We start from the raw sequence: 23,715 nt of genomic DNA, 5'->3' as shown, positions 1-23,715 counted from the left end.
CCCTGGGGGTTCCTCCTTGTCAGCCCTGATCCTCCCAGAGGCCTTGCTTGCTTTTGATTTCCAGGAACCAAATTCATCATCTTTAGCTCAGCCCTTAAACCTCATCCCTCCTTTAGGGAACTTCTTTAAAGCGGCTCCAAATCGCTGCCTGGAAAAACCCCTTTCCTGAAGTTCTGGAGGGAGTGATGCCTTCCCCATGGAGAACCTCAGCAGTGGGGTGTTCACCCCATCTCTGAGGACATAAAAATGCTCCTGAGCACTCGTGGCTCCTCTCTGGAGGAGCACCAGGGGCAGCAGAGAAAGCCATGAGAGAACAGCCTGGCTGTAGCTCTGTGACCCTAAGTGAGGGTGAGGAGGAGCTGGAGCTCAGGAATGCTCCCAGAATTAGTAAATTCAGAATTAGTAAATCCCAGCATTTCAGAAATGCTGCATGCTGCCTGTTCCACCTCCCCATCCCCACCAGCAGCTGGGGTTTGCCCTTCAAAATCTTATGGACAAAACCTGTGGCCCACTGGAACTTCTTTTTGCCAAATGGAGGGTGAGAATCATCAGCTTTTCCCAGATTGGTGAGCAAAGGAGGAACAAAGTGGCTGACCCAGCACCCCCAGGCTGTGGTTAAGATCCTTGCTCTGAACAAAAATCTGTCCCAGCTGCTGGGGTCCCTCCATCAGCCCCATCTGGTGCTGGCTGAGCCCTGCTCTGCTCTGCTGGGGGAGGGATCTGCACTGCAGAGGCTTGGCCAGGGAGGGAGGGCAGTCTGGCACTCCGGAGGGGTGATGCTCTGCAGAGCTGTCACTCTGGGCTGGTGGAGGTGGCCCAGCAGAGCTCAGCAGGGAGGGCAGGCCCGTCCCTGTGAGCACCAGAAATAGAATCACTGAATCACAAAACATCCCGAGCTGGAAGGGACACACAAAATCCAGCTCCTGACCCTGCACAGGACAGCCTCAAGAATCCCATCGTGTGCCTGAGAGTGTCCAAACACTCCTTGAACTCTGGCACTGGTGCTACCCAAAACACCAGCTCAGAGCAGTGGGGAGGGATGCATTTAAGCCTGCTGAGCATTGAAATTGTGTTCCCTTGGGAAGTGGTGTGTCCCTGGTGATGTTTAGGGGGCTGCACTGCTCCTCCTCGGCAGGGATCATTCCCTGGTTCCCCTGTTCCCTGGGGGATGAGGGCTGCTGATGTTCGTGCCTGTGTTTGACCCTGCTGTCCTGCAGCCCAGTGCAGCTCCCTCCTCTCACAGCACCTGCCTGAGACCCAGCTCGTCTGTCTTCCCAAATTTTCAGGGAGTTTGCAGTTCAGACCCCATCCCAAGCATTTCTGGCTCTCCCTCCTCGTCCCTCTCACCCACTGTTCCATTCCCAGGAGGGAGCTATGAGCCAGCAGCTCCAAGAGGTGGAAATTCTGCTGCAAGTGCTGGCTTAGGGAATAAATCACCTTTACAAGCTGATTTCCATCGTCCCCTGCTGCCCTGACACAGGGACAGTGGCTTTGCCACGCTCTGCTGGGTAACCTGGGCCTTGCTGCAGCTCAGGTGAGCATCCCTTCATCCCTGTGCTGTTTAACACCCCCGTCCCTCCCCGCAGAGCTGGACCGGGGCCTGACTGAGCCTCAGATCCAGGTGATTTGCCGCCAGATGTTGGAAGCTCTCCACTACCTGCACAGCAAAAGGATCATCCACAGGGACCTGAAGGCTGGCAACGTGCTGCTCACCCAGGATGGGGACATCAAGCTGGGTGAGTCAGTGTGTCATGCTTTGACACTGGCGCAATGCCAGCGCCCTCATGAAAATACACTTTCCTAAATAAATGCTGTGAGATGGTATCAGGAACAGAGCAGAGCAGGCCTAAGCTTAATAACAAAGGAAAAAAAAAAAAACTTTATTAAACTACTACTGCTATAGAAGATATGCACACTAAATCTAGGATGAGGACCTTCTAAAACACTCCTTCTCTTCCCAGTTTCTAAAACAACTACTATGAAACATCGCCCGGGATTCTTGATTAAATTATTACTTTTCAGATAATCAATACTTAGTCTGTTAAGGGAAAGGGGAGTCTCTCTTGCGCTATAGACCCCCCTCCCAGGAAACACAGTTGCCACTTCCTGTGTTTCCATGCCACATCTGCCAGTGTGATACTTTCTTTTCCATGTCACAGTGTTCTCACTACTGTGCATGGACAGACTGCCTATAGGGCTTTTTTTAAGGATGCTTTGTTATGGACTAAAAGAGACAACAGTTCAGCTTCTCATTTTGGGACCACAGTCCCCCCTGTTTTCTCCTGGGGTGAAGGGTCTAGGAACAGAGATCATTTTCTTCCTGAAGACAGAGGGCATCACCATTCTTTCTTCAGCTTTTCTCTGGTTTTGCCATTCCTGTGCTGGTGGTTGCTGAAGCTGGTCTCCTTGGGTCACCGCTGCATCCCCCTAAAATGCAGTCTCTATTGCAGGAGAATGGCAGCACCCCACACTCCAGCAAGGACAGCTGGAGATGGATTTGTAGGGTTTGGATGTCCCTGAGTGCGTTGGGATTGAGGGATGCTCCTCTGCTGCCCGAGAGGAGCAGCACGACAAGGAGGGGAAGGTTTTGTTCCAGGGAAGGGCAAACGGAGCCCCCAGGGCACAGCCACGCTCAGGGCCCCGATGGGTTTTATTTCCCTGAGTGTAGGAACGTGCCCCTTGTTGATGGAGTAAACAAGTTACCCTTTGTCTCCTTAAAAAGGAAAAAAGCCTAGAAGTTTCTTTCTTCAGTTTGGTTAAAAGACACTTCATAGGACTTTGGGGACTTCACTTGAAACTTAAGGATAGCTAAATGCACAGAAGCTAAAAAGTATCTTAAGCAATTCACTAGAAAAAGAAGAGAACAAAAGAAGTAAATCGCTTTTGTGAAGTGTTTTAGCAGGAGCAAGAACCTCTTGCCCTGGCTCGGTTTTTCTCTGTAAAGAGTTTTGTTGTTTTGCCTTTTCTTAAAAACTTTTTGTTTCCAACACTGTCACAGGAGCCATCCTGCTTCTTTATGCCACCTGAGGTAGCTGAGCTATCGAGGGTATCATGCTTATCTCTGAGAGCTTATAAGACTTGGCTTGAAGAGAAAAAGCATGACCTGGGTTTGTTTAATCCCTCTGTGAACCCGATTTCTGTGTGGTTTGGCCTGCTGAGCATCCTGTGCAGGGGTGCCAGTTGGCAGGGCTGGCAGCTGGAAGAATTCCTCTTATCAGCACGGCAGGTTTGGTGGTGACAGGGGGAGCGTTGCCAAAGGGTTCCTTCGCCAGCTCACTCTGCTTTGGAGTTCAGCTGGCACCCAACGACCTGCTGGGGGAGGAGAGGGTGGATTTATCTGCAGGAGGTGCTCAGAGGGTGACCCCCAGGCAGGGACACCCAGAGCTCAGGCTGGGGATGGGTGACAGCTCCTCCAGCTGCCACCAGGGCTGTCCTGGAGAGAGCAAACCCACCTGGAGTGGGCTCAGTACCCCCTGCAGGTCTGACCAGCTAAATTTGGGTTGACTTCAGCTCAGGGAGAGGCTTCTTGCAGTGGCTGGAGGGGAGAGAAGGAATGTAACAGCACTTTGGCTCTTCTGCTGTAAAATCAGGCTTTTTGCTCGGAAATAAGTCCTGAAATCTGCTATGGAGGAATGTAACAGCACTTTGGTTTTTCTGCTCTAAAATCAGGCTTTTTGCTCGGAAATAAGTCCTGAAATCTGCTATGGAGGAATGTAACAGCACTTTGGTTTTTCTGCTCTAAAATCGGGCTTTTTGCTCAGAAATAAGTCCTGAAATCTGCTATGGAGGAATGTAACAGCACTTTGGTTTTTCTGCTCTAAAATCAGGCTTTTTGCTCAGAAATAAGTCCTGAAATCTGCTATGGAGGAATGTAACAGCACTTTGGTTTTTCTGCTCTAAAATCAGGCTTTTTGCTCAGAAATAAGTCCTGAAATCTGCTATGGAGGAATGTAACAGCACTTTGGTTTTTCTGCTCTAAAATCAGACTTTTTGCTCGGAAATAAGTCCTGAAATCTGCCATGGAGCTGCTTTTGCTCGCAGAAAAGAGCTCCATTTCCTCCTAGACGTGTCAGGTTTGGCAGGAGGGGATTGCTGTGCTTGTTCTATAGTACATGGGAGAGGAAAATCCTGGGGGTCACGTACCCCAAACCAAGTTTAATTCCTGATGCTCAGCTCGGAGGACACAGCCCGTGGCATCACGTTCTTGCCTCCAGTGTATGCTGTTTGCTTTCCAGTCTGTGTCTCAGCCAAGTGTGCTAACTCAGAAGGGTTTTTCAGCTTTCCTCCGGCCTCTAATGTTACTGCTCTTTGCAGCTGACTTTGGAGTGTCTGCCAAGAACATGAAAACCTTGCAGAAGCGAGATTCCTTCATTGGGACCCCTTACTGGTGAGTCCCCTGTTCATGAAGGGCTTCGCTCCTGAAAATCAGGTCTGCTCTGAAGCTTTGGGGTGTGTTGGACCACGGTGCCTTAGGGTGGGAGGATCTGGGTGAGGATTCTTGGCCATTTGCTGCACGTTTCAGGGGTTTTCCTTGCCTGAGCAGAGCCTCAGTGGCGTGGGAGCTCTGTGTGCTGCTGAGGGGTCACAGCGCTCCAGGCTCGGAGCGAGGGTCGCACGGGTGTGTTCTCCCTGCTCCCCCCACCCCGGGGGTGAGAGGGGCTTTGAAGCCTCTCCAAGCCCATGGGAACGAGTCCCTGCCCCAGAAACATAACCTCTAAATCATGCAGCTTGCTGAAGGAGTGGAATTGCAGGGATTCATCGATGCTCTGAGGCAACGTCCGCGCCAGATGTCAACGGCCGGGGGGTTTGCGGGGGCTGCTCTGCGGAGGAGGGAGGGGGCTGCACCCCGTGGAAAAGATGCTGCTGCTTCTGAAACCCGGAGCTGGGAGGGGGGAAAAGCTGTGTTTTCTGCAGCACTGGGGGGAAAAGCCGTGCTTTCTGCAGCTCTGTGGGTTATTTGAAGGGTTTAATTGCTGCTGCCGGGCTCGCACTGCACAGCAGCGGCGTCACCCCGGCCCTGCTCTGCCCTTCGCAGGATGGCCCCGGAGGTGGTGATGTGTGAGACCATGAAGGACACTCCCTACGACTACAAGGCTGACATCTGGTCCCTGGGGATCACCCTGATCGAGATGGCCCAGATTGAGCCACCCCACCACGAGCTCAACCCCATGAGGGTCCTGCTGAAGATCGCCAAGTCCGACCCGCCCACGCTCAGCTGCCCTTCCAAATGGTGAGGGGGCAGCACAGGGAGCATCTCCCAGCTCACACACGGAGAAAAACCAGTCGTTTTCAGCAGTTTTCTTTAATTTGAGTAGGGTTTTAGGTGTATTCCGGGTCCAGCTGTGTGCAAGGGGCTGGGAAGGCACTGGTGGCTGGGGGCAGGATGCTCACACTGTGCTCACAGGGTCCAGGCAGCACAGGGAGAGCTGCTGCCCACCCACAGACCCCCCAAAACCAGGGGTGATCTCTTGGCTGTCCTCAAAGCAGCCTGTCTGTATGAAAGACAGAGTTTCTCTAAAGCTGGAGATGGCCAAGAGCTCCAGAGCTGCTTTCCCTGAAGTCTGGAAAGCCACTTCTGCATGTAAAAGAAAGCCAGCCAGTTAATTTAAAGAAAACTAGCTAGTTAATTTTTATTTCTTTATTTACTTTATTAATTTACTTATTTATAAATCATGAAAGCTGCTGCAGGTCAGCCAGCAGCAAATTACTGGCAGAGCCCTGGAGTCAGAGCATTGTCACAGCAGTCAGAGCCACTGTCCCAGGCAGCAGGCAGGGTGGGAACGCTGCCTCTGGAGCTGCCCAGAAACCAGAAGTGACATCAGGGCCACGCTCTGGAGCTCAGAGCTGCACTTTGCAGGCTGAGGGTGCCCTCCTATGGGGTTCCTGGTCCTTCACAGCCACCCTTTCCCACTGGGGCTCTGGGGATGGCTCCTTGTCCCCAAGCAGCCCCTGCCATGGGCTCCTTTGGGGACAGCTGCTGTGTCCTGCCCTGCCTCTGCCTGTGCCTGGGGCACGGGGGCTGGGGCTCAGTCCCCACCATCTGCTGCCAGCACAGCTAAAGGCAAAACCTGGTCCCTGACCTGGCCCTGTTGTTGCTTCTCGTACAAATAATCAGAATTGCTGAGCACAGGGCTTCCCATGGGAGCAGAATGCTGATTATGGCCAGTTGCAAGCTGGGACAGAACCTGCTGAGGGATCAAGCTGATCCCTCTGCTATTTGAGGCCTTTCCTCTGCTGAATTTCTCACCACCAGCTGTGTTTTAAGGTCCCTGGAGTTCAGAGATTTCCTGAAGAAGGCGCTGGACAAGAACCCAGAGACCCGGCCCAGTGCTGCCCAGCTGCTGGAGGTAGGGACCAGACCAGCGACCCCTGACTGGATTCAGATTATTTCTCTCATTTAGAAAGTTCATAGCACTTTTCAGCCATTAAAACTCTCCAAAAAGGATCAGCAATGCTTTTCCCTTTGGAGCAACCTGCAGAGCCCCCGTGGGCACCATCTGGGGCAGAAGCAGCTCCTGCTGCCTGAAAACGCCCATGTGGCAGCCAGCTTGGGCTGTAGCTGGTTAGCCCCGAGTGAAATTCAATTCCTTTCCTCCTGTTCCTTCCCAAAATCACAGCAAGCACCTGGAAGCTGCTGTTCCCTGCTGGCTGCAGCTCCCTCACTGTGTGCTGGTGCACAGAGCCCGGGGACTGCCCTGCCTTTGGTGCAGCTCAGCACCAACGCTGTGAGCACTGTGATTCCCCTGTGAGCCCTGATTCCAGCCCCATTCCAATTAAACCTTCCCCCAAGCTCCCTTTGCTCCCAGGGATCTTGCAGCCTGCTCCTGGTGACATTCTGTGGGCACATGTCCCCTTGTTTAAATGCTGCTGCTGCTTTTTTTGGGGGGGTAAAGCAGCTTTGGGGAGCATCTGTGTGCAGAGCGTGCCCTGAACCTCAGCCCCGCTTCTGTCCTGTGAATTCCTCTGGGGGTAAAATCCCAGTGACACTGGAAGGAGCCACACCCTCAGCTCTTTGAAAGCCAGAAGTCATCCTTGGGCTCACAAGGTGTGACTTTGGCCACCTGACATCTTCATTGTGCTTGGTTTTCAGCATCCCTTCGTCAGCAAGGTCAGCAGCAACAGGGCCCTGCGGGAGCTGGTGGCCGAGGCCAAGGCTGAGGTGATGGAGGAGATCGAGGACAGTCGGGATGAAGCAGAGGAGGATGACTCCTCGGAGTCGGCCTCGGTGAGCTGCTTCACCACTGTGCCTGTGCTGGGGGAAAGAACCTGGCGGGTTTTTCAGCTTCCAAAAACTGTTTTGAGTCACGTCAGATGGAGGGGGAGTGGTTGCTTGGCCAGGGAAGGGCTGGGTGTTGGTGGCTGCCAAGGGCATGGAGAAATAATGGTGCTGGGGGGTGCCCACTCACAGGAGGGGCTCATGAAAAGTGGTTAAAAACCAAAAGGGAAAGGGAAAAAAAAAAAAAAAAAAAAAAAAGGAAAATAAGCCCTGATGCAGGCTGGAGAAACTGGAGGGGAAGCAAAGCCAGCAGCACGTGGAGGGACCACCAGCCTGAGGAGGGAGCTGGGCAGATCTGCCCCTGGGCTTGGCTCTTTGAAGGGGACATCTCAGAGCTGCTTGGGGACATGTCTCGACCTCCCTCCTCTGTCACAAAGGGAAGTGGCTCATCCACAGTGGGGTTAGCCATGGGAAAAGGAGTTTGGTGTGCAAATTCCTCTTCTGCCTGTTAAGGATGTGCACATTCTGGGGCTTTCTCATTGATCCTCTTCCTTCCACCCAGGATCCTTGGGGCCACAAACCTGGGGAAAGATGGAAGCATGCCAGGGCAGATGTCCTAAAAGGGAAATTTCCTCCCAGTTTAGTTGGGGGTGACTTTGCTCTGCCTTGTAGCCCTTGCAGTTGTGTTGAGTGGTGGTGCCAAACCCAACCTCTGGCCTTGCCTGTCTTTGCAGCCCCCTGGGAAGCACAAGCGGGACCCCTCCGAGGTGAGCCAGCTGAGTTTTGATGGGGAGAAACCTCCGGACTCGTCCTTGCCCAAAGCTGTGAACGGCTCCATGGGGACTGGCAAGGACACCACAGAGGGCCAGAGCCACAGAGGCTCGGACAAAGGGATGAGCAGTGACAGTGACAAACTGGAGAGCAACCACTCCACAAAACCCAGCTCGGCCTCCTCGGCCACCCAGGACAAGCCGGACATCATCCTGCAGCCGGGACATTTGGGAAACTCAGCGGAGGGGAACAAGGAGGCCAGGCCGGGCAGGGAGGAGAGGAAGAGCCTTGGAGAGAGGAAGAGCATCGGGGAGAGGAAGAGCCTTGAAGAGAGGAAGAACCTTGAGGAGAAGAAAAGTCTTGAGGAGAGGAAGAGCCTCGGAGAGAGGAAGAGCCTTGGAGAGAGGAAGAGCATTGAGGAGAGGAAGAGCATGGGGGAGAGGAAGAGCATCGTGGAGCGACCAGAGAGTGTTTTCCTGGAGAACTTCAGTGAGGAGAAGCTGGCCAATGGAAGCCTGGAGCCCCTGGGGCCATTCCCCCGCTCCAAAAGGGACTCGGATTCTGGCAGCACTTCGGCCTCCGAGAGCATGGACCTCACCATCTCCTTGTCTGCTGACCTGTCCCTCAACAGGGAGAGCGGCTCCATCTCCCTCAAGGTGAGAGTGGTGCCAGGGGGTGCTGGAGAACACGGAGGAGGGAGGAACCCTTCCCTAGGGAAAGCTTTCCAGGGTTTGTTTTCCATGTTGCCTGCCCCAGCTGGGCTCAGGCCAGCCCAGCATTTACAGCTGGGCTGAGCTGTGCCAGGGGGATGTGGCACGTCCTCAAGTGAAGGAGAAGCTCTTGGTGGAGCTGCTGAAGGTTCATGTGTCCTCTTCTGTGCCAGGCCACTGAAATCCAGGGGAAGTCTGGTGTCTCGTGTCTATTTTGTGTGAAGCAACCACGCCATGACCCTGACTTGGCCTTGCTCGAGGGTGAAACCCCAAAGGGGGCTTCCTAAACTTTATCCATAGTCCATCACTCTGCTGCTCTTCCTTAGAACACCTGATCCCAGGAAAAAGTTCATCTGGGCTTGTGCCTCTCAATTTTCCCAACCTGCCCTACATCTGGCCTGGTTTGTGTCAGCAGGGACTGCACAAAGACCTCCCAGGCTTCTTGGCTTTTGCTAAAGCTTCCTGGAGGCTGGGAATGCCTGACCTGGAGCTGCCCAGGTCAGCAGGGCTTAGAGGAAGAGGCAAAATAACTGGAATGGTATTTGCTGAGCTCCAGGAGAAGAAATGCTGTGACTTGAGGGGGCAGAGGGATGTGTTGCACAAGATCTTTGTCACATTGCCTGCATGAGTGAGAACTTCCCGGCACAGAAACGTGCCTAAAAACCTTTCTTGGCAAAACCTTCCCCACCTCCTGCTGGGAGCTGGAGAGCCAACATCCCCCAGAGCAGCCTGCAATCCCTAATCATTGGAAATGTGATGCTCTTGCACAGGAATTTCCTCCTCCTCCTCCTCCTTTCCAGGACACCTGGAATCCTTGAGGAGGAGGAATACGATGCCACACAGAGATTTGCTCTCTGAGTTGGCCCTTTAGGAGGGGAAAGGAGTTTTTTGGGTTTTTCAGGGAGTAAGCCGTGTCAGATCGTGGTGAGGAAGGGTCTTTGGGAGGTGGGTCAGGTTTCTTCAGGGTGCAAGTCCCGCTGCTCCGTGGTTTGGCAGCCAGGCTGGACCTCCAAATTCACCGATGGTTTGTGCTCCATGTGGTTTCCTTCTTTATGTTCCTCGTGAATAACAGAGCATTAAAACTGCTCTGAGGGCTCCAGTCCAGCTGTTGCAGCCCTGGGGAGCTGCTTCACGGGCCCCTCCTTCCCTCCCTGCCCACCCCAGGACTCCCAGATGCACAAGAAGACCCTGAAACGCACGCGCAAGTTCGTGGTGGACGGCGTGGAGGTGAGCGTCACCACCTCCAAGATCATCAGCGAGGACGAGAAGAAGGATGAAGAAATGAGGTTCCTCAGGCAAGTGGGGCACTGGGATGGAGGGAGGGCAGGGTTTTCCTCTCTGTGAGCTAATCCAGGGGCAACCTAAAGTCCTCTTGTCTGTTGTCTTGGTCCCGCTTGCATAGGGGAAGGAGGGATTCACCTCAAGATGCAGCAAGACTGTGACAAGGGGAGGTTTGTTGTGGCTGGCTCTGTCCTTTGGGAAGGACTGAATGTGTCCCCGGGGTTGCAGATGCCTGGCTCAGTGGAAATTAGCTCAGAAATCTTCTCAAGATATTCCTCTCCCTTTTGCTCTCGAATCTCCTCAGACTTCATTAACAGAAAGGCCAAGGGAGTTGTAAACTCCTGGAGCATTATTTAATATTCATGGGTGTATCCTCCCTCCTTGATGACTCCTTTGCAGATCTTACAGCTCTCAAACCTCCCTGACTTATTCTCAGAAAGAGGAGCTGCTGTTTCTAGCACTGAAATGAAAAGGCCCTTAAAATAATTGAAATACAAATTGTTTCATTTGATGCCCAATTCCAGGCTCCCTCGTGCTGCTCTCCGGGGCTCCCTGAGAGGATAATTTGTCCTAAACACTGTGTCCCTGTGGCTGCCTTATTCCTCAGCCCCAATATCAGATTTATGTAAAAGCTCATTAGCAGAGCTCATTTACTGGTGAGCTGGATGAGGCGGGGGGGGGGGATGCAATGTCATCACAGATGGGTCAGAATTTGGGAAAACTGCCCTTTTTGCCACTCAGGTGGGAATAAGAATGGACACAGAGCACAGAGGCCAGGCCAGAACAGTCCAGCTTGGCATTTGAGGGCCAGTGAGCACTAACCCAGGTGGCACAATGGGTATTTGGGCTGCTGGGGGACACCAGAGCCTACAGAATCACCTCAGGAGCCTTGCCAGGGCTTGTTTGGGAAGCTGTGAATGCTAACGGGCCTCACCTCTGGGAGCTGATGGTTTTCCAGCAGTTCCCATAAGTGGCATCCTGCTTCCTGCAGTGTCCCAGCGCCTGGAGCACAGCTGGGATCTCCCTCCTGCCTGTGCTCAGAGCAGGGCAGGGCGCTGTGGGGTGGAGATGTGTCGATTTCCTCGGGGTTCAGAAGGTCAGGGTGACCCCGGGATTGTAAAGAGTCCTCGTTCCCTTAGCCCGTGCAGCCAAAGGAGGAGCCTGGAACGCGTCCGACTGCGCTTTCAGGGTTGTTTATTTCTTCTTATCTACAACATTCTTTCTCTGACCTGCCGAGCTCTGTCCAGAAAGGAGGCCATGGCCATCAGCCCCTGAGCCTTGGGTGGCTCCCACCTGATATACTCAAAACCAAGTGTGTATGTTTACAATTTATTACCAATTCCCATCACCCGTGTTAGACTGTGAATCTCTGCCTTAAACCAACAGAAAAGTGCCACCATCACACCAAGACATGGAGGAAAGAAGAAGGAAAAGAAGGCTAGGACATGCCCAAATCCCTCCATCTTGTACCCCCTTGAACTCCATTCTAAAAACCCCAAAATTCTACTTTTTCACCCTGTGTCAGTTCAACTATCACACTACTCAAACCCTTGTGGATTGTAATTCCTCATACAGAGTTGACAGCTTTCCATGGGCTAAAATCGAAGCCACAGCTGGTTTTGACTTCATGCCAGGGTCTCTGAGACCCCTGCCAGGGTCTGGAGCCAGCCAGGGCAGCCAGAGGGATGTGCTGGACTCCGAGAGAGAGGTGCAGCTTCCACTCCCTGCTGAGATGCTCTGCTTGTGCGTGTGACCACCTGTGCCCATCCGAGCTTGCCTGACCCTGCATCTCTCTGTCCCCCTGCCCCACCCCGGCCCTCTGCAGGCGCCAGGAGCTGCGGGAGCTGCGTCTCCTGCAGAAGGAGGAGCACAGGAACCAGGCCCAGCTGAACAGCAAGCACCAGCTGCAGCAGGAGCAGATGCTGCGGCGCTTCGAGCAGGAAATGATGGTAGGAGGGCAGGGAAAAACCCCTGGGAATCAGCTGGGAACCCAACTCCTCTGCAGGTGCCCCACACGGGGATGTTCTCCGGGTGGCAACAACCTTGGGCATCACAGGAAGCCCTTTGGGATTTGAAGCATGGATGGAGGATGGAGGTTTTGTGGGCATTAAGCAGCCTGCAGCTTGGGAAGCACTGGCAGCCTTTGCCTGGCAGGGTGTAGCAGGGAAAAGGTTGTTCTGGATTTTCCTCTTTAATAATCTTTTCTTTTATGTCTGCTCATGGCCACTGTGAGGAACGGTTTATAGTGCTGTTGTAATTCACAGAAAAAAAAAAAAAATTAAAAAGCCTTTAAGTAAGAAAGCAGCACAGCCTGAGTGTGACAGCAGGAAATCTGGCAAGGGTTTGAGAGTAAATTGAATAAACTGGGCTCACACACTTGGTCCCTTCTGTTGAAGTAAAATAATATTGTAGCTAATCACAGAACGGTTTGGGTTGGAAGGGACCTAAAAGTTTTTCTCCTTCCATGGCACAAGGGCACTGTTGGGGCACAGAGCTCCAAACTTTCTGAGATGTTGGTTGGAAATTTCCCTCCTCTGTAAAGAGGCTCAATCCAAGCAGAAACAATCCCTTGCCCCTTTTTTGGTTTTTTTTCCCCTCTCTTTTCACTTTTCTTTTTAAACTTTTGGAAGGCAACGAAGCGGGAACCCTAACCCTAACCTTTCCTGGGCAGGCAAAGAAGAAGTTCTACGACACGGAGCTGGAGAACCTGGAGCGGCAGCAGAAGCAGCAGATCGAGAGGATGGAGCAGGATCACGCCCTGCGCCGGCGCGAGGAGGCCAAGCGCATCCGCCTGGAGCAGGAGCGCGACCACGCCCGCTTCCTGGAGCAGCTCAAGCAGATGAAGAAGGAGGTAAAAACTGGGGGTGGCAGGCAGGGAAGATGCTGTCCCGCACCTCTTTCTTCCTGGGAAGTTCAGCGTTTCTCGTGGCAGAACTTGAGAGGAAAGCAGATGGTGTTTTATGAGGAAACTCTTGGTTTTGGGTGGTTCCTGAGGTGCCTTTTGGGTGATTCCTGAGGTGCCTTTGGGTGATTCTTGAGGTGCCTTTGGGCGATTCCTGAGGTGGTTTTGGGCAATTCCTGAGGTGGTTTTGGGCGATTCTTGAGGTGGTTTTGGTTTTGGGTGGTTCCTGAGGTGCCTTTTGGGTGATTCCTGAGGTGGTTTTGGGTGATTTCCTGAGGTGTTTTTGGGTGATTCTTGAGGTGCCTTTGGGCAATTCCTGAGGTGCCTTTGGGCAATTCCTGAGGTGTTTTTGGTCGATTCTTGAGGTGGTTTTGGGTGATTCCTGAGGTATTTTTGGTTGATTCTTGAGGTGGTTTTGGTTTTGGGTGGTTCCTGAGGTGCCTTTGGGCGATTCCTGAGGTGGTTTTGGGTGATTCCTGAGGTATTTTTGGGTGATTCCTGAGGTGTTTTTGGGCGATTCCTGAGGTGGTTTTGGGCGATTCCTGAGGTGGTTTTGGGTGATTCCTGAGGTGGTTTTGGGTGATTCCTGAGGTGTTTTTGGGTGATTCCTGAGGTGGTTTCGGGTGATTCCTGAGGTGTTTTTGGGTGATTCCTGAGGTGCCTTTGGGCGATTCCTGAGGTGGTTTTGGGTGTTTCTTGAGGTGGTTTTGGTTTTGGGTGATTCCTGAGGGCCATTTTGATGATTCCTGAGCTGTTCAGTGGCTGGAGGTAGGGTTGTTCCTGGCCTAAAATGCCCTGGAGGGAAATTTAATTTTCTCCCCACAGGTCAAGAACGAGGTTGAGAAGCTGCCACGGCAGCAGCGCAAAGGGAACCTGAAGGCGAAGATGGACGACTTCACCCAGAAAAAACAAACCATGGTGAGACTCAGGGAAGAGCCCCCCAGTTCCAAGCCTGGGAAATGTGCAGGAGAATAAAGCATCCTTCCTGCTGGAGGGACTGGCAGGTTCTGAAACACCAGCAGCTGCTTTCCAAGCTGCAGCAGAAGGAGGGCTCATGGTGGCACTGCTGGTTTGTTAACAGGAGCAGGAGTTTTTGGCCAAGCAGAAGGAGGACCTGGAGCAGGCCATGAAGAACATCACTGCCCAGAACAAAAGAGAGATCTGTGACAAGGAGCGTGAGTGCCTCACCAAGAAGCAGCAGCTGATGAGAGGTGGGTGGCAAAGGCTGGGAGGGAGGGAGGGAACCATGGGTTTATCCAGCCCTGGCTCTTCCCACGCAGCAGATGCTGTGACAGAGTTGCAAGCTGGCAGGATGGGATGTGGAAAAAGCCAGCCTTGCCAGGTCCTGTCTAAATGTTTAACAATAATAATACTTAGTGCTTTAATCTTCAAAGTGCTTTACAAATACGAACCAATTAGGCTTCATAATGGCAAGAGATCAGGTTCCAATATGGTTTGCAACCAATTTATCTTGGAAAACAGGAGGTGAATGATCATCCCCAACATCTGCTGCGCTGTTGGTGTGCACAGAGGTCTCTCGAGCTTGGCACACTTTGTGTGAGCAGGATGAGAGGCCAGGGTGGGTGATCTCCAGCCCCTTCTCCTCCCCACAGACCGGGAAGCTTGCATCTGGGATCTGGAAGAGCGTCAGCAGCAGGAGAAGCACCAGCTCATCAAGCAGCAGCTGAAGGACCAGTATTTCCTCCAGAGACACGAGCTGCTCCGGAAGCATGAGAAGGTGAAAGGTTTTGCACCTTCCCACGCTGGTGTGGGTCAGCAAAGTGTCCAGGTGTCCCTGGGTGTTCCCCTTCCAGGTTAAAAGGGGGGAAATACACCAAGGTTGTGTGTTCAATCCCAATATGGGCCATTCACTTAAGAGCTGGACTCGATCCTTGTGGGTCCCTTCCAACTCAGAATATTCTGTAATTCTGTGAATTCTGTAATTCTAAGGGTGGGTTGGGAGTCAAAGGGCTTGGTCATTATTAGTGAAAAAGGACCAGAGGAAAGCTGGTGTCAAGAAGGCAGTGAAGCCTTCTTGCCTGGGAGGTGTGCTCTGTGTTGTGTGCATTTAATGTGCAAGAAGTTGGGAATTGTGGGGGGCTTTTCTGGAAATCTGCCACTGCCCAGGATTTGGCATGGTTGACTCCCAGAGCAGGGAGTGAAGACTGGCACTTCCAGCCCCTTCTCCTCTGCTTTCCCAGCATGTGCAGTCCTTGCCATCCCCTCTTGTCCCTTTGGAGTGCCACCAGCCACTTCCAGGCTACTCCCAAACTCTCGGGGTCTGTGTGTCGGGATGACCCCAAGATTGTAAAGGTCCTTGTTCTCCCAGCCCGTGCAGCCAAAGGAGTCTGAATGTGCAGGGTCGTCTTCTCAAGGGTGTTTATTTTCCCTTCTCTAGAACATTCTCTCTCTGCCCTGCTGAGCTCTGTCCAGCAGCTCGGCCATGGCATTCTGTCTGCCCTCAGGGCAGTGTTCACATTTTATACCAAAAACTCCGTGTGCCATGGTTACAATAACGTGCCAATATCTGTCATTGATGTTGGACACTGTGTCTCTACCTTAAACCAATAGAAAAGTGTCACCATCACAGCGAGACATGGAGGGTGAGAAGAAGGTCAGGACACGCCCAAATCCCTCCATCTTGTCCCCTTGAACCCCATTCTAAAAAGCCCCAAAATTCCACTTTTTCACCCTGTGTTAATTCAGCTACCACACTACTCAAACCCTTATGGCTTGTAATTCCTCATACAAAGCTGGCAGTTTTTTCAAGGAGCTATAATCGAAGCCACAGCTGTTTTTGACTTCATGCCAAGGTTCCCGAGCCCCCTGCCAGGGTCTGGAGGCAGCCAGGGCAGCCAGAGGGATGTGCTGGACTCCCACACCAAACCTGCCCTCCAGCTGTCCCTGTTCTCGGGGCTCTGGGGAGGCGTCCCTCCCCTCTGACCCCTGTGTGCCTGCAGGAGAGGGAGCAGATGCAGCGCTACAACCAGCGCATGCTGGAGCAGCTGAAGGTCCGGCAGCAGCAGGAGAAGGCCCGGCTGCCCAAAATCCAGCGCAGCGAGGGCAAGACGCGCATGGCCATGTACAAGAAGAGCCTCCACATCCACTCCAGCGGCAGCGCCTCCGAGCAGAGGGAGAAGATCAAACAGGTCAGGGCCTGAAAAGGCACCAGGAGTTGAGGCTTGGCTTGGTGGGGGGAGAAAGCTGCATTTCCCCAAATCCCTGTTTCCTGATTGTAACTTACTGCTGGGTTAGAGGGCTCTGCTTTGTGGCGTCACGCGTGGTTTTTCAGTCTCCATCGTGACTTGTACTGGGAAGCAACACAAATTCCTTCTTTCCTGTGCAATAATGGAAGCTGGGCTGGTGTCTCAGGCAGCCCCAGGGCAATGCTGCCTACACGTTGCTTTCCTCTCTGCCAGTTTGCTCTGCAGGAGGAGAAGAGGCAGAAAGCAGAGAGGCTGCACCAGCAGCAGAAGCACGAGTCGCAGATGAAGGACATGCAGGCCCAGTGTGAGAGCAACACCAACGAGCTCCAGCATCTCCAGGTACTCATCCCTCATGGCTTGGTGCCCCAGAGCTGCCCGTGCAGGTCTCAGCCTCTGCAGAAGTGGCTGCAGAGGACTGTCAGGGGTTGATGTCCCCTTGCTCTTGCCTTGAGAGGTTTTTGTTGCCGTTGTCTAAACGTGGAGCTCAGAGCTCTGAATGTCTCTGCCCAAGACAAATCCTGTTTGACTGTAAGAAATAGATGTAACTAAAGCTGAGGAACACTTATAATGGATTATAATTAAGAAATAATTAACTTCTGATTGAAATAGCGTAAATTATAACATCTGTATTGTCTCACCCTTCTCAAGAGACTGAAAATAGAATAAAAGGTTTTAAAACACCTCTCAGTTACCCCATCTCTGAGTCAGGAAAGAGCTTAATCCAACATCTGACCACTGGATGTACAGTTCCAGCTGCTTGATGGGTGTTGTTGCGTTTGGTGATGTGTTTTTAGAATGAGAAGTGTCACCTCCTGATCGAGCACGAAACCCAGAAGCTGAAGTCCCTGGATGAGAGCCACAACCAGCACATGAAGGAGTGGCGGGACAAGCTGAGACCGCGGAAGAAGGTGGGGCCTCCTGGCTGTGAGCAGGGTGTCCTGTCCATAGCTCCAGAACCATCTCAAACACAGCTCTTGTGTTGTTCTCTTTGCTCAAGGCCCTGGAGGACGAGCTGAACCAGAAGAAGCGTGAGCAGGAGATGTTCTTCAAGCTGAGCGAGGAGGCCGATGGACAGGTGCCAGTGTCCCCGACCAAACACGCCAAGTTCGTCCCCTTCAGCTCCTCAGAGAGCTTGTAACACCTGGCAGGCCACCAGCTGGTACTGGCCGTGTCCTCCTGGGCTGCAGGGGGCAACTTGGACTGGGAGACCCTCTCAGCAGCCCCTTGTCACCACAGCACCCTCCTGTCCCCGTGCTCTGCCTGGGATAAACGTGGCCTCTGCGCTGAGGGATGCTGGCTGGGACTTGGGGTGGCTTTCCCAGGAGCTCCAGGCGGGGAACTGGGGCAGGACCCTCTCTGGATTGTACTTGCACTGTTGGCCGGATGCTTCCCGGGTGAGCCTGGTGCTCACTGGGTTTGTCAGCTCAGACTGCAGCAGTGGCCACTCTGACCAGGGGAAACAGCCCTTCAGGGCAGGGCTGTCACCTCCCTCTCCACCGTGGCTGCTCCTGTCCCAGTCCTTTGTAAAGCCTGGCCTGGGCAGAGCAGCTCTGGCATTGTCTTAAACTCACCTTGGCCTTAGACTTACTCCTCTCCACTGTGGCCCTTTTATTGCCACAGAGAGACAGATATTTGGGGTTTTTTTTGCCTAGGCAGGGCTGGGTTTTTTCTTTCCTCCTGCTCCCCACACAGACCGTGCAGAAAGGGGCTGGATGTCCTCCCAAAGATGCTTCTGCTCTTCCTTTGCTGCGAGCAGGGGCACCACAGCCCCTCTGGCACTGAGCTATCACTCTGTTATCAGAGGTTCTGGGCTGACTGCAGTGCCCAGCTGGCTGCAGGCTCTGGTTCTTGAGGAAGTGGAAGCGCAGGTGCACGGGGGGAGGCTGGGGACAGCGCTCAGTCCTGCGGGGACATGGTGAGTGTCTGTCACTGTCAAGTGCCTTTGGGATGCGTGGGGGTGAAGGGTGTTACTGCCAGAGCTCTCACGATCACACAGGTGCTTGAGGCTGGTTTTTAACTCTTTGCTGTGTGGGTCAGCCAGCCTGGCCGGCGGGTTGTGGCTGCAGAGCATCGCCTGGGAGGAGCAAAGGAGCAGTGGAACAAGAGAAGAGCAGATGCAAACGGGGCTTGTTGCTCCCAGCATCTCCTTGTCCACTGATGTCTCATCTCCTTGTGATGTGCCACAGCTTTTTGGATGGTTTTCCTGGCTGGCAGAGTGGCAGAGCAGGTCCTCTGTCCTTTCTGTTCCCTCTGCCTGCACAAGGCAGGGCTTGGCTGAGCTGCTGGGTGGGACTGGGAGCACAGAGCTGGGGAGGGGTCAGGGACCTCACTGGCAGCACCTTCTTCTTTACACAACCCAAAGGTGTAAGGCAGCACTTAAATTTTTGTTGTTTTGTGGTTTTTTTTGTTTTTTTTTTCCTGGACAACATTGTTTGTTTTAGACCTGTTTCTTTAGCAAGAAAAAAATATTCCTGCTTATAAAAAAAGAAAAAGAAAATATAAGAAAAAAAGTTGTTATTTTCAAGCCCCCTTTTGTTGACTTACTGGCATTTCAGGGGAAGGTGGTATGTGATGTGCCTCACTTCTAGGTACTGGGCTGAAGGAGGCAGCCCCCCAGGTCTTCAGCTCTGCATTTCCTACCCTTTTAGAGCTCCTAATCCATATTTATAAACTTCCTGCAGCTGGCAAGGCTCTGTCTCTTTGGGCCATTCCAGGTTACCTCTGATTCCACAGCAGTGATGTCTCTGTTAATGAACACAGGAAGGGTTCCTGCCCCTCCTCCAGAAGCGGGGGTGGTGCCTTCCAGATGTGCTAACAGCAGGCTGGGAGCTGATGTGGGGTTAATGAATGCAAAGGGATCCTCCTAAATGGGCCAAGGGGCTGACTGGAGACTTCTAATCCCCTGAGGAGTGTGCTACAGCAGCCCCAGTGGTTCTGGTTCTGGTCCTGCTGGAGCTGCTCCGTGCAAGGGCTGTGTGCCAGGACTCAGAGCCTGTCCCTGAGGGGCCCTGCAGAAGCTGTCCTGAGCACACTGTCACCTCCCTCAGCTGAAGGGCATTGCTGCCTCTGGTGCCTCCTCCACCAGCCCAGGGAGCATCATCCCTCTCTGGACACCCTGCAGCCATGAGGAATGAATATTTCTGGGGGCTCTCCAAGCTGATGCAGTGCCTCCCTGGTAAATCACTTATCCCTTCCTCCAGTCCAGCTGATTTTCAGCTTGGAGAGAGCATCACAGCCTTGCTAACAGAGGCAGGGATGGCTCTGTCCCCCCATTTTTGCATTTTGTGTTCTCTCCCTGGGTGTGCCAGGCTCCAGTACCGTGTCCCTCACCTAGAAGGGGGGCACATCATCTGACTGTCATGTTTACAGCGTGGTTATCATTTCCCTCCTTTTAAAAGAGGATTTTTTTGTCATTCCCTGTTCAAAAGGAACCACAATTAAACCCAGCTTGCTTTTCGGGGGGGGGGGGGGGGGGGGGGATGGGACACGATTTTTTAAAAATGTGGCTTCAAATTAAAAGGGTTTTTAAAAAAATATTTTGTAAAATATCTGCACCGTGATGTAAAGACCTCTCTAATAAAGTAACAGACTGAGAAACCTGGGCACGGGTCTGATTTTGTGCCTGGCTGCCAGCCGTGACCTCAGCTCAGCTTTGCTTCTGCTCTGCGTTTAAACTGACTTCGAAAAACTTCTGGCACTTGAACTTTGCAAGGCTGAACCTCCAGTTCTGTAAAAAAAAGCGAGCTGGAGCCTCTCCTGCCGCTCAGGGGCAGGGACATCTTTGGCACCAGGCTGAGACTCTGGGGGAGCCGGAGCGAAGCAGCCGTTCGTTCCCTGGATGACTTCAGAGCGTGCTCCGGTGGTGCTGGGCTGACGCTGCTCGGTGAGGAGTGAGTACTGCACCCCGAGAGCAAAGCGTTTCTGCAGGGATCCTTCTCCTTTTTTATCAGCTGGCCTGGCTTTAACAGGAATCCCAGACAAACGCTTCAGTTCCCTCGTTTTGGTGGGACAAGGAGGACCTAGGGATGCTTCCCTGTCTCTTCCCATGCTCTCCTCTGCTCAGGAAGAGAAAAAATCATATTTTCCTAAATCTCTGATTTGGGAAATCTCTGCCTCATCCCCTGTGCTGCTCAGAAAATCTCCCACCACAGAACCCAAAGGCCCTTTGTTCCCTGCTCACAACTTTTCACCTGCTGCTTCCACGGATTTCTCTCAAGGACACAGCACATTAAATTAGGGCAGCTTTGACCATGGAGCTGGTGTGGGTTTACCCTCAATTTCGGAAGGTTGTGCCAGATTGGAAGCTGCCAATTTAACCTTGGATTTCCCGCAGGAAACATCTTTGCTGGCAGTGTCCACCCCAGGTAGAAGTGCAGGACGTGAGTTCAGGTGAGGCGCTGGAAAGGAGATGGAATTGGGAGTGTAAGTTGCTGGTCAGGTTTTAAATGAGCAAAGAGAGAAGGATGAGCAAAGCCTGAGGGTTCCTGTCTCCTTGCTCCACAAGGCAGTAAGGAATGGAGTGGCTGAGGACACTTAATTAATCATTTTGTTTATGTACAGCAGGACTGCACTGCCTCCTGGGACACACTGGTCTCACTCAGTGTATCCCAGGGAAGCAGGAGATCTCCTGGGAATATTTAACTTCATCTGCATGTCCTTGGCAGTGCCCGAGGGGAGCTTCAACCATGAGGATTTAACATATATATATAAGTACTGTATAGTCCAGAAATAACTGTTAACTACCATTTCATCCGGGTGCTAGGCTGCAAACAGAGCGAAAGCAAAAATAATTCTTCATTTTTGAAAACAGAGCTGACAGCCCTGAGAAGTTCCTGGTGCTGCAGCAGCTGCAGCATTCCCTGTGGTCCAGGTCCTGTCACATCTGGGCTCCAAACCCCTCTGGGCTGCCCAGGGGCTTTTGCAGTTGCTGATGCTGGAACTCTCTGGGGGAAGAAAAGCAGGGCAGGCAGGGAGAGTCTTGGGGCTTGTGCCTGAGTGCTCTCCTCCCACGGCTGCGTGCGTGCTCCCTTTGTCTCTGCAGGAGTCCCTGAGAGTCATCTGCACCCTCTGAGGCCAAATCCTGCTGCGTGCTCCTGCTGCAGTGGCCACTGGTTTATTCTCCAAACGCCAAACTCCCCACGGCTTGAGCAATCCAAGCCTCCCTGGAGATGCTGGCCCTGCCTTGCTGCTGGTGTTTGCTCTCCTGGCTGGGCTGGGGCTGGATTTTGGGGACTCTTTGCCCTGGCAGCCCGTCCTGCACTGCTCAGGACCCGATTTCCCGGCTGGCAGGAGCTGGATGTTCGCTGCTCTTCCCCTCGCTCACTAGATGGCACAACACTGGAGCTCCTGAAGGGCTCTCTGGCTCTTTTCCCTGCATTTGGCTCTCCTTGGCATCCCTTCCACCAGATCTCTGCTTCTCCTCGGGGTTTCAGTGCTTTTCCAGCCTTGTCCTCAGGCGTTTCCCTGGGCTCCCCCATTTGAGGGCTCTGCATCCCCTGTGTGGGTTCTGCTCTCCCTGGGCAGGATGGGCGCTGCCTGCTGCCAGCCTGGCTGTCATGGGTGGCACCTAAACCCTGCAATTCAGGGGTCACAGCAGTGGAAAATCATTCCTGGTGACAGCTGAGAATCAGAGAGATCTGGTCAAATGGGAAATCTCTGCTGGGCTGGGCTCCAGCTGTGGGGACGTGTCCTCTGTGGGGGTAGGGGCATCATTTTAGACTGATTTTTGTGAGGTGCCTCAGGGAGGATGGATGCATTTGTTCTGAACGCAGGGAGGACCAGGACATTCAGTCCCCTGGCACAATCTCCCCGTTCTGAAATGGACAAGTGAGCAGCAGCAGCAGCAGCGGGCTCTCCGTGCCAGCGTGGCTGCAGTCAGGGTTCCCTCTGCAGCCAGGGCTGATGGTGGGGCACTGCTTCCTCATCCCACCCCCTCCCTGATGCCAGGCAGACCTCAGGGACTGCCCAGCTGTGCCCAAACAGCTGGAGTCCACTTACAGCCATGCAGAAACCTATTTGTCCATCCGAGCTGAGCGATGGTTTTTCAGAAGTTGTTTGCCCTCTTGTTCTCAATTGCTCAGCTGCTCCTGACAGACACAAGGGAGAATGCACAAGCCTGGCTCTTGTGTAGGTCGTGACCTCTCCTGTGTAGTTATTTTATCACAGTTATTTTATTTTATTTGGCTTCATGAAGCTTCAGCCTCTGGTTAGGGCAGCAGGGGATGAGTGTTTATCCTGAAACTCCCCTCAGCTGCACCTGCACCACCCCAACCTCTTTGTGGGACGTGCTGCTGCCACGTCTCTGCTGTCCTGCAGCAGCATCCCCAGAGGTGTGGGCCGAGCACAGGACTCCCAGGCCACGCACAAACCCCTCCTTTGGGCTCCCTTACAAATCCTTGACAGATTCCTTGATAAATGACCAGGGCACAGCAGAGCCCGAGGCAGGCTCTGCCTCTCCACTGCTGCTTCCCAGCGTTTCTCCCTGGGGAGGTGATCTGGTCAGCATGCAAAGCCACTCTCCACTCCTCTCAACAGCCCTCATAAGACTCGTTAATTAAGCACAGGAGCCATTCTGCAGCCTGAGCTGAGACTCTCTCCAAGCCCTGCTGGTTCCTGGGTGCTCATTAGCTGTGAGGCTGCAGCCAGTGCCTGGTGCTGCCAGGGCCCAGCAGGGCTGGAATCCCTCCAGCAGGTCAGGGAGAAGACAATGCTGATGCCTAAGTGCTTCTCTACCTTAATTCTTCTTTTCAGACCAGAAATTGTTTTATTCCTCTCTCAATCAGCTTTCTCCATTGCTCCACATCCCAGTGTACACTCCCTCTCTTACCAGCTGCTTTGGGTGTTTTCCTCACCAGCCTCTGGAGGATTTGTGCATCTTTCAGGGCTTTTAAACTGGTAAAACTTCCTGTGCTCCAGCCTGGACACTCCACACAGCACCAGGAGCTGCAGTTGCAGATGTTGATGCTGTCCCAGGCTCTTCGTGAGCACTTCCAGCCCCAGCATCCCCCGTGAATGTCACAACGACAGAAGGAAGGGAGGATTCCACAGCTCATCTCCACACCCTCCTGCCTCCAAAGCACATCTGACCGAGCAGTGGGGACAGGGGCAGGAGTGAGGGTGATGTGCAGTAACCCAGCGCTGTGTCTGCACCCCAGCAGGCACCAGGGAACCACCAGTGGCCTGATGTCCCCTTCAGACAGCCCAGCAACCCTTCTGCAGCCACCTCTGCAGGGGCACTGTGGTCTGGGGTTGTGCTGAGGGGGAGGAGGATGAAGACGAGCCCTTGGGGAGGGGCAATAAAGCACTGGCAAACTGCCTGCACCTCCATTAATTCTCTGGGGTGGCTGTAGCAAAGTTAATAGTATTAAAAAGAGCCACATTTAAGGAGCCGCTAAGGAGTGAGATGAGTTGTTTATGATTAAATTAAATTCATATGAAAACTAATGACCTGCCAGTGTAAGCCTTGAGTAACTTTATAATGTAATTAAAAGCCCAACGGGGGAGAGAGCTGTGGTTATGCCACGTGCTGAGGAGCTGCTGGGAACACGGAGGCCGCGGGTAAGCGCCGGTGCAGAGAAGTGCCTGGGCACTGCCCTGGCTCCTCTGCTGGCACAAGGGCACAGCTGGGCA

The 23,715-nt window shown here is 53.1% G+C and overlaps 1 protein-coding gene across 1 annotated transcript in view; it reads left to right on the top strand.

Annotated features, from left to right (window-relative positions):
- The window catches only part of STK10 (serine/threonine kinase 10), a 46,109-nt gene extending 26,553 nt beyond the window's left edge, over positions 1 to 19,556 (top strand). Inside the window, exons 4-19 of the mRNA XM_053991288.1 lie at positions 1,587 to 1,736; positions 4,315 to 4,387; positions 5,036 to 5,230; positions 6,266 to 6,347; positions 7,091 to 7,225; positions 7,951 to 8,643; positions 9,862 to 9,992; positions 11,804 to 11,927; positions 12,650 to 12,829; positions 13,706 to 13,798; positions 13,962 to 14,091; positions 14,494 to 14,618; positions 15,841 to 16,029; positions 16,300 to 16,425; positions 16,881 to 16,994; positions 17,084 to 19,556. Coding sequence (XP_053847263.1) covers positions 1,587 to 1,736; positions 4,315 to 4,387; positions 5,036 to 5,230; positions 6,266 to 6,347; positions 7,091 to 7,225; positions 7,951 to 8,643; positions 9,862 to 9,992; positions 11,804 to 11,927; positions 12,650 to 12,829; positions 13,706 to 13,798; positions 13,962 to 14,091; positions 14,494 to 14,618; positions 15,841 to 16,029; positions 16,300 to 16,425; positions 16,881 to 16,994; positions 17,084 to 17,224 — 2,681 coding nt within the window. The 3' untranslated portion in view covers positions 17,225 to 19,556. The remainder of the gene's footprint in view (positions 1 to 1,586; positions 1,737 to 4,314; positions 4,388 to 5,035; positions 5,231 to 6,265; positions 6,348 to 7,090; positions 7,226 to 7,950; positions 8,644 to 9,861; positions 9,993 to 11,803; positions 11,928 to 12,649; positions 12,830 to 13,705; positions 13,799 to 13,961; positions 14,092 to 14,493; positions 14,619 to 15,840; positions 16,030 to 16,299; positions 16,426 to 16,880; positions 16,995 to 17,083) is intronic.
- Positions 19,557 to 23,715: the final 4,159 nt, after the last annotated feature.

This window comes from Vidua macroura, chromosome 15 (assembly GCF_024509145.1).
Source record: "Vidua macroura isolate BioBank_ID:100142 chromosome 15, ASM2450914v1, whole genome shotgun sequence".
Lineage (NCBI taxonomy): Eukaryota > Metazoa > Chordata > Aves > Passeriformes > Viduidae > Vidua > Vidua macroura.
Note: the sequence above shows the minus strand (reverse complement) of the source record. Positions and strands in the feature narration are given on the sequence as shown.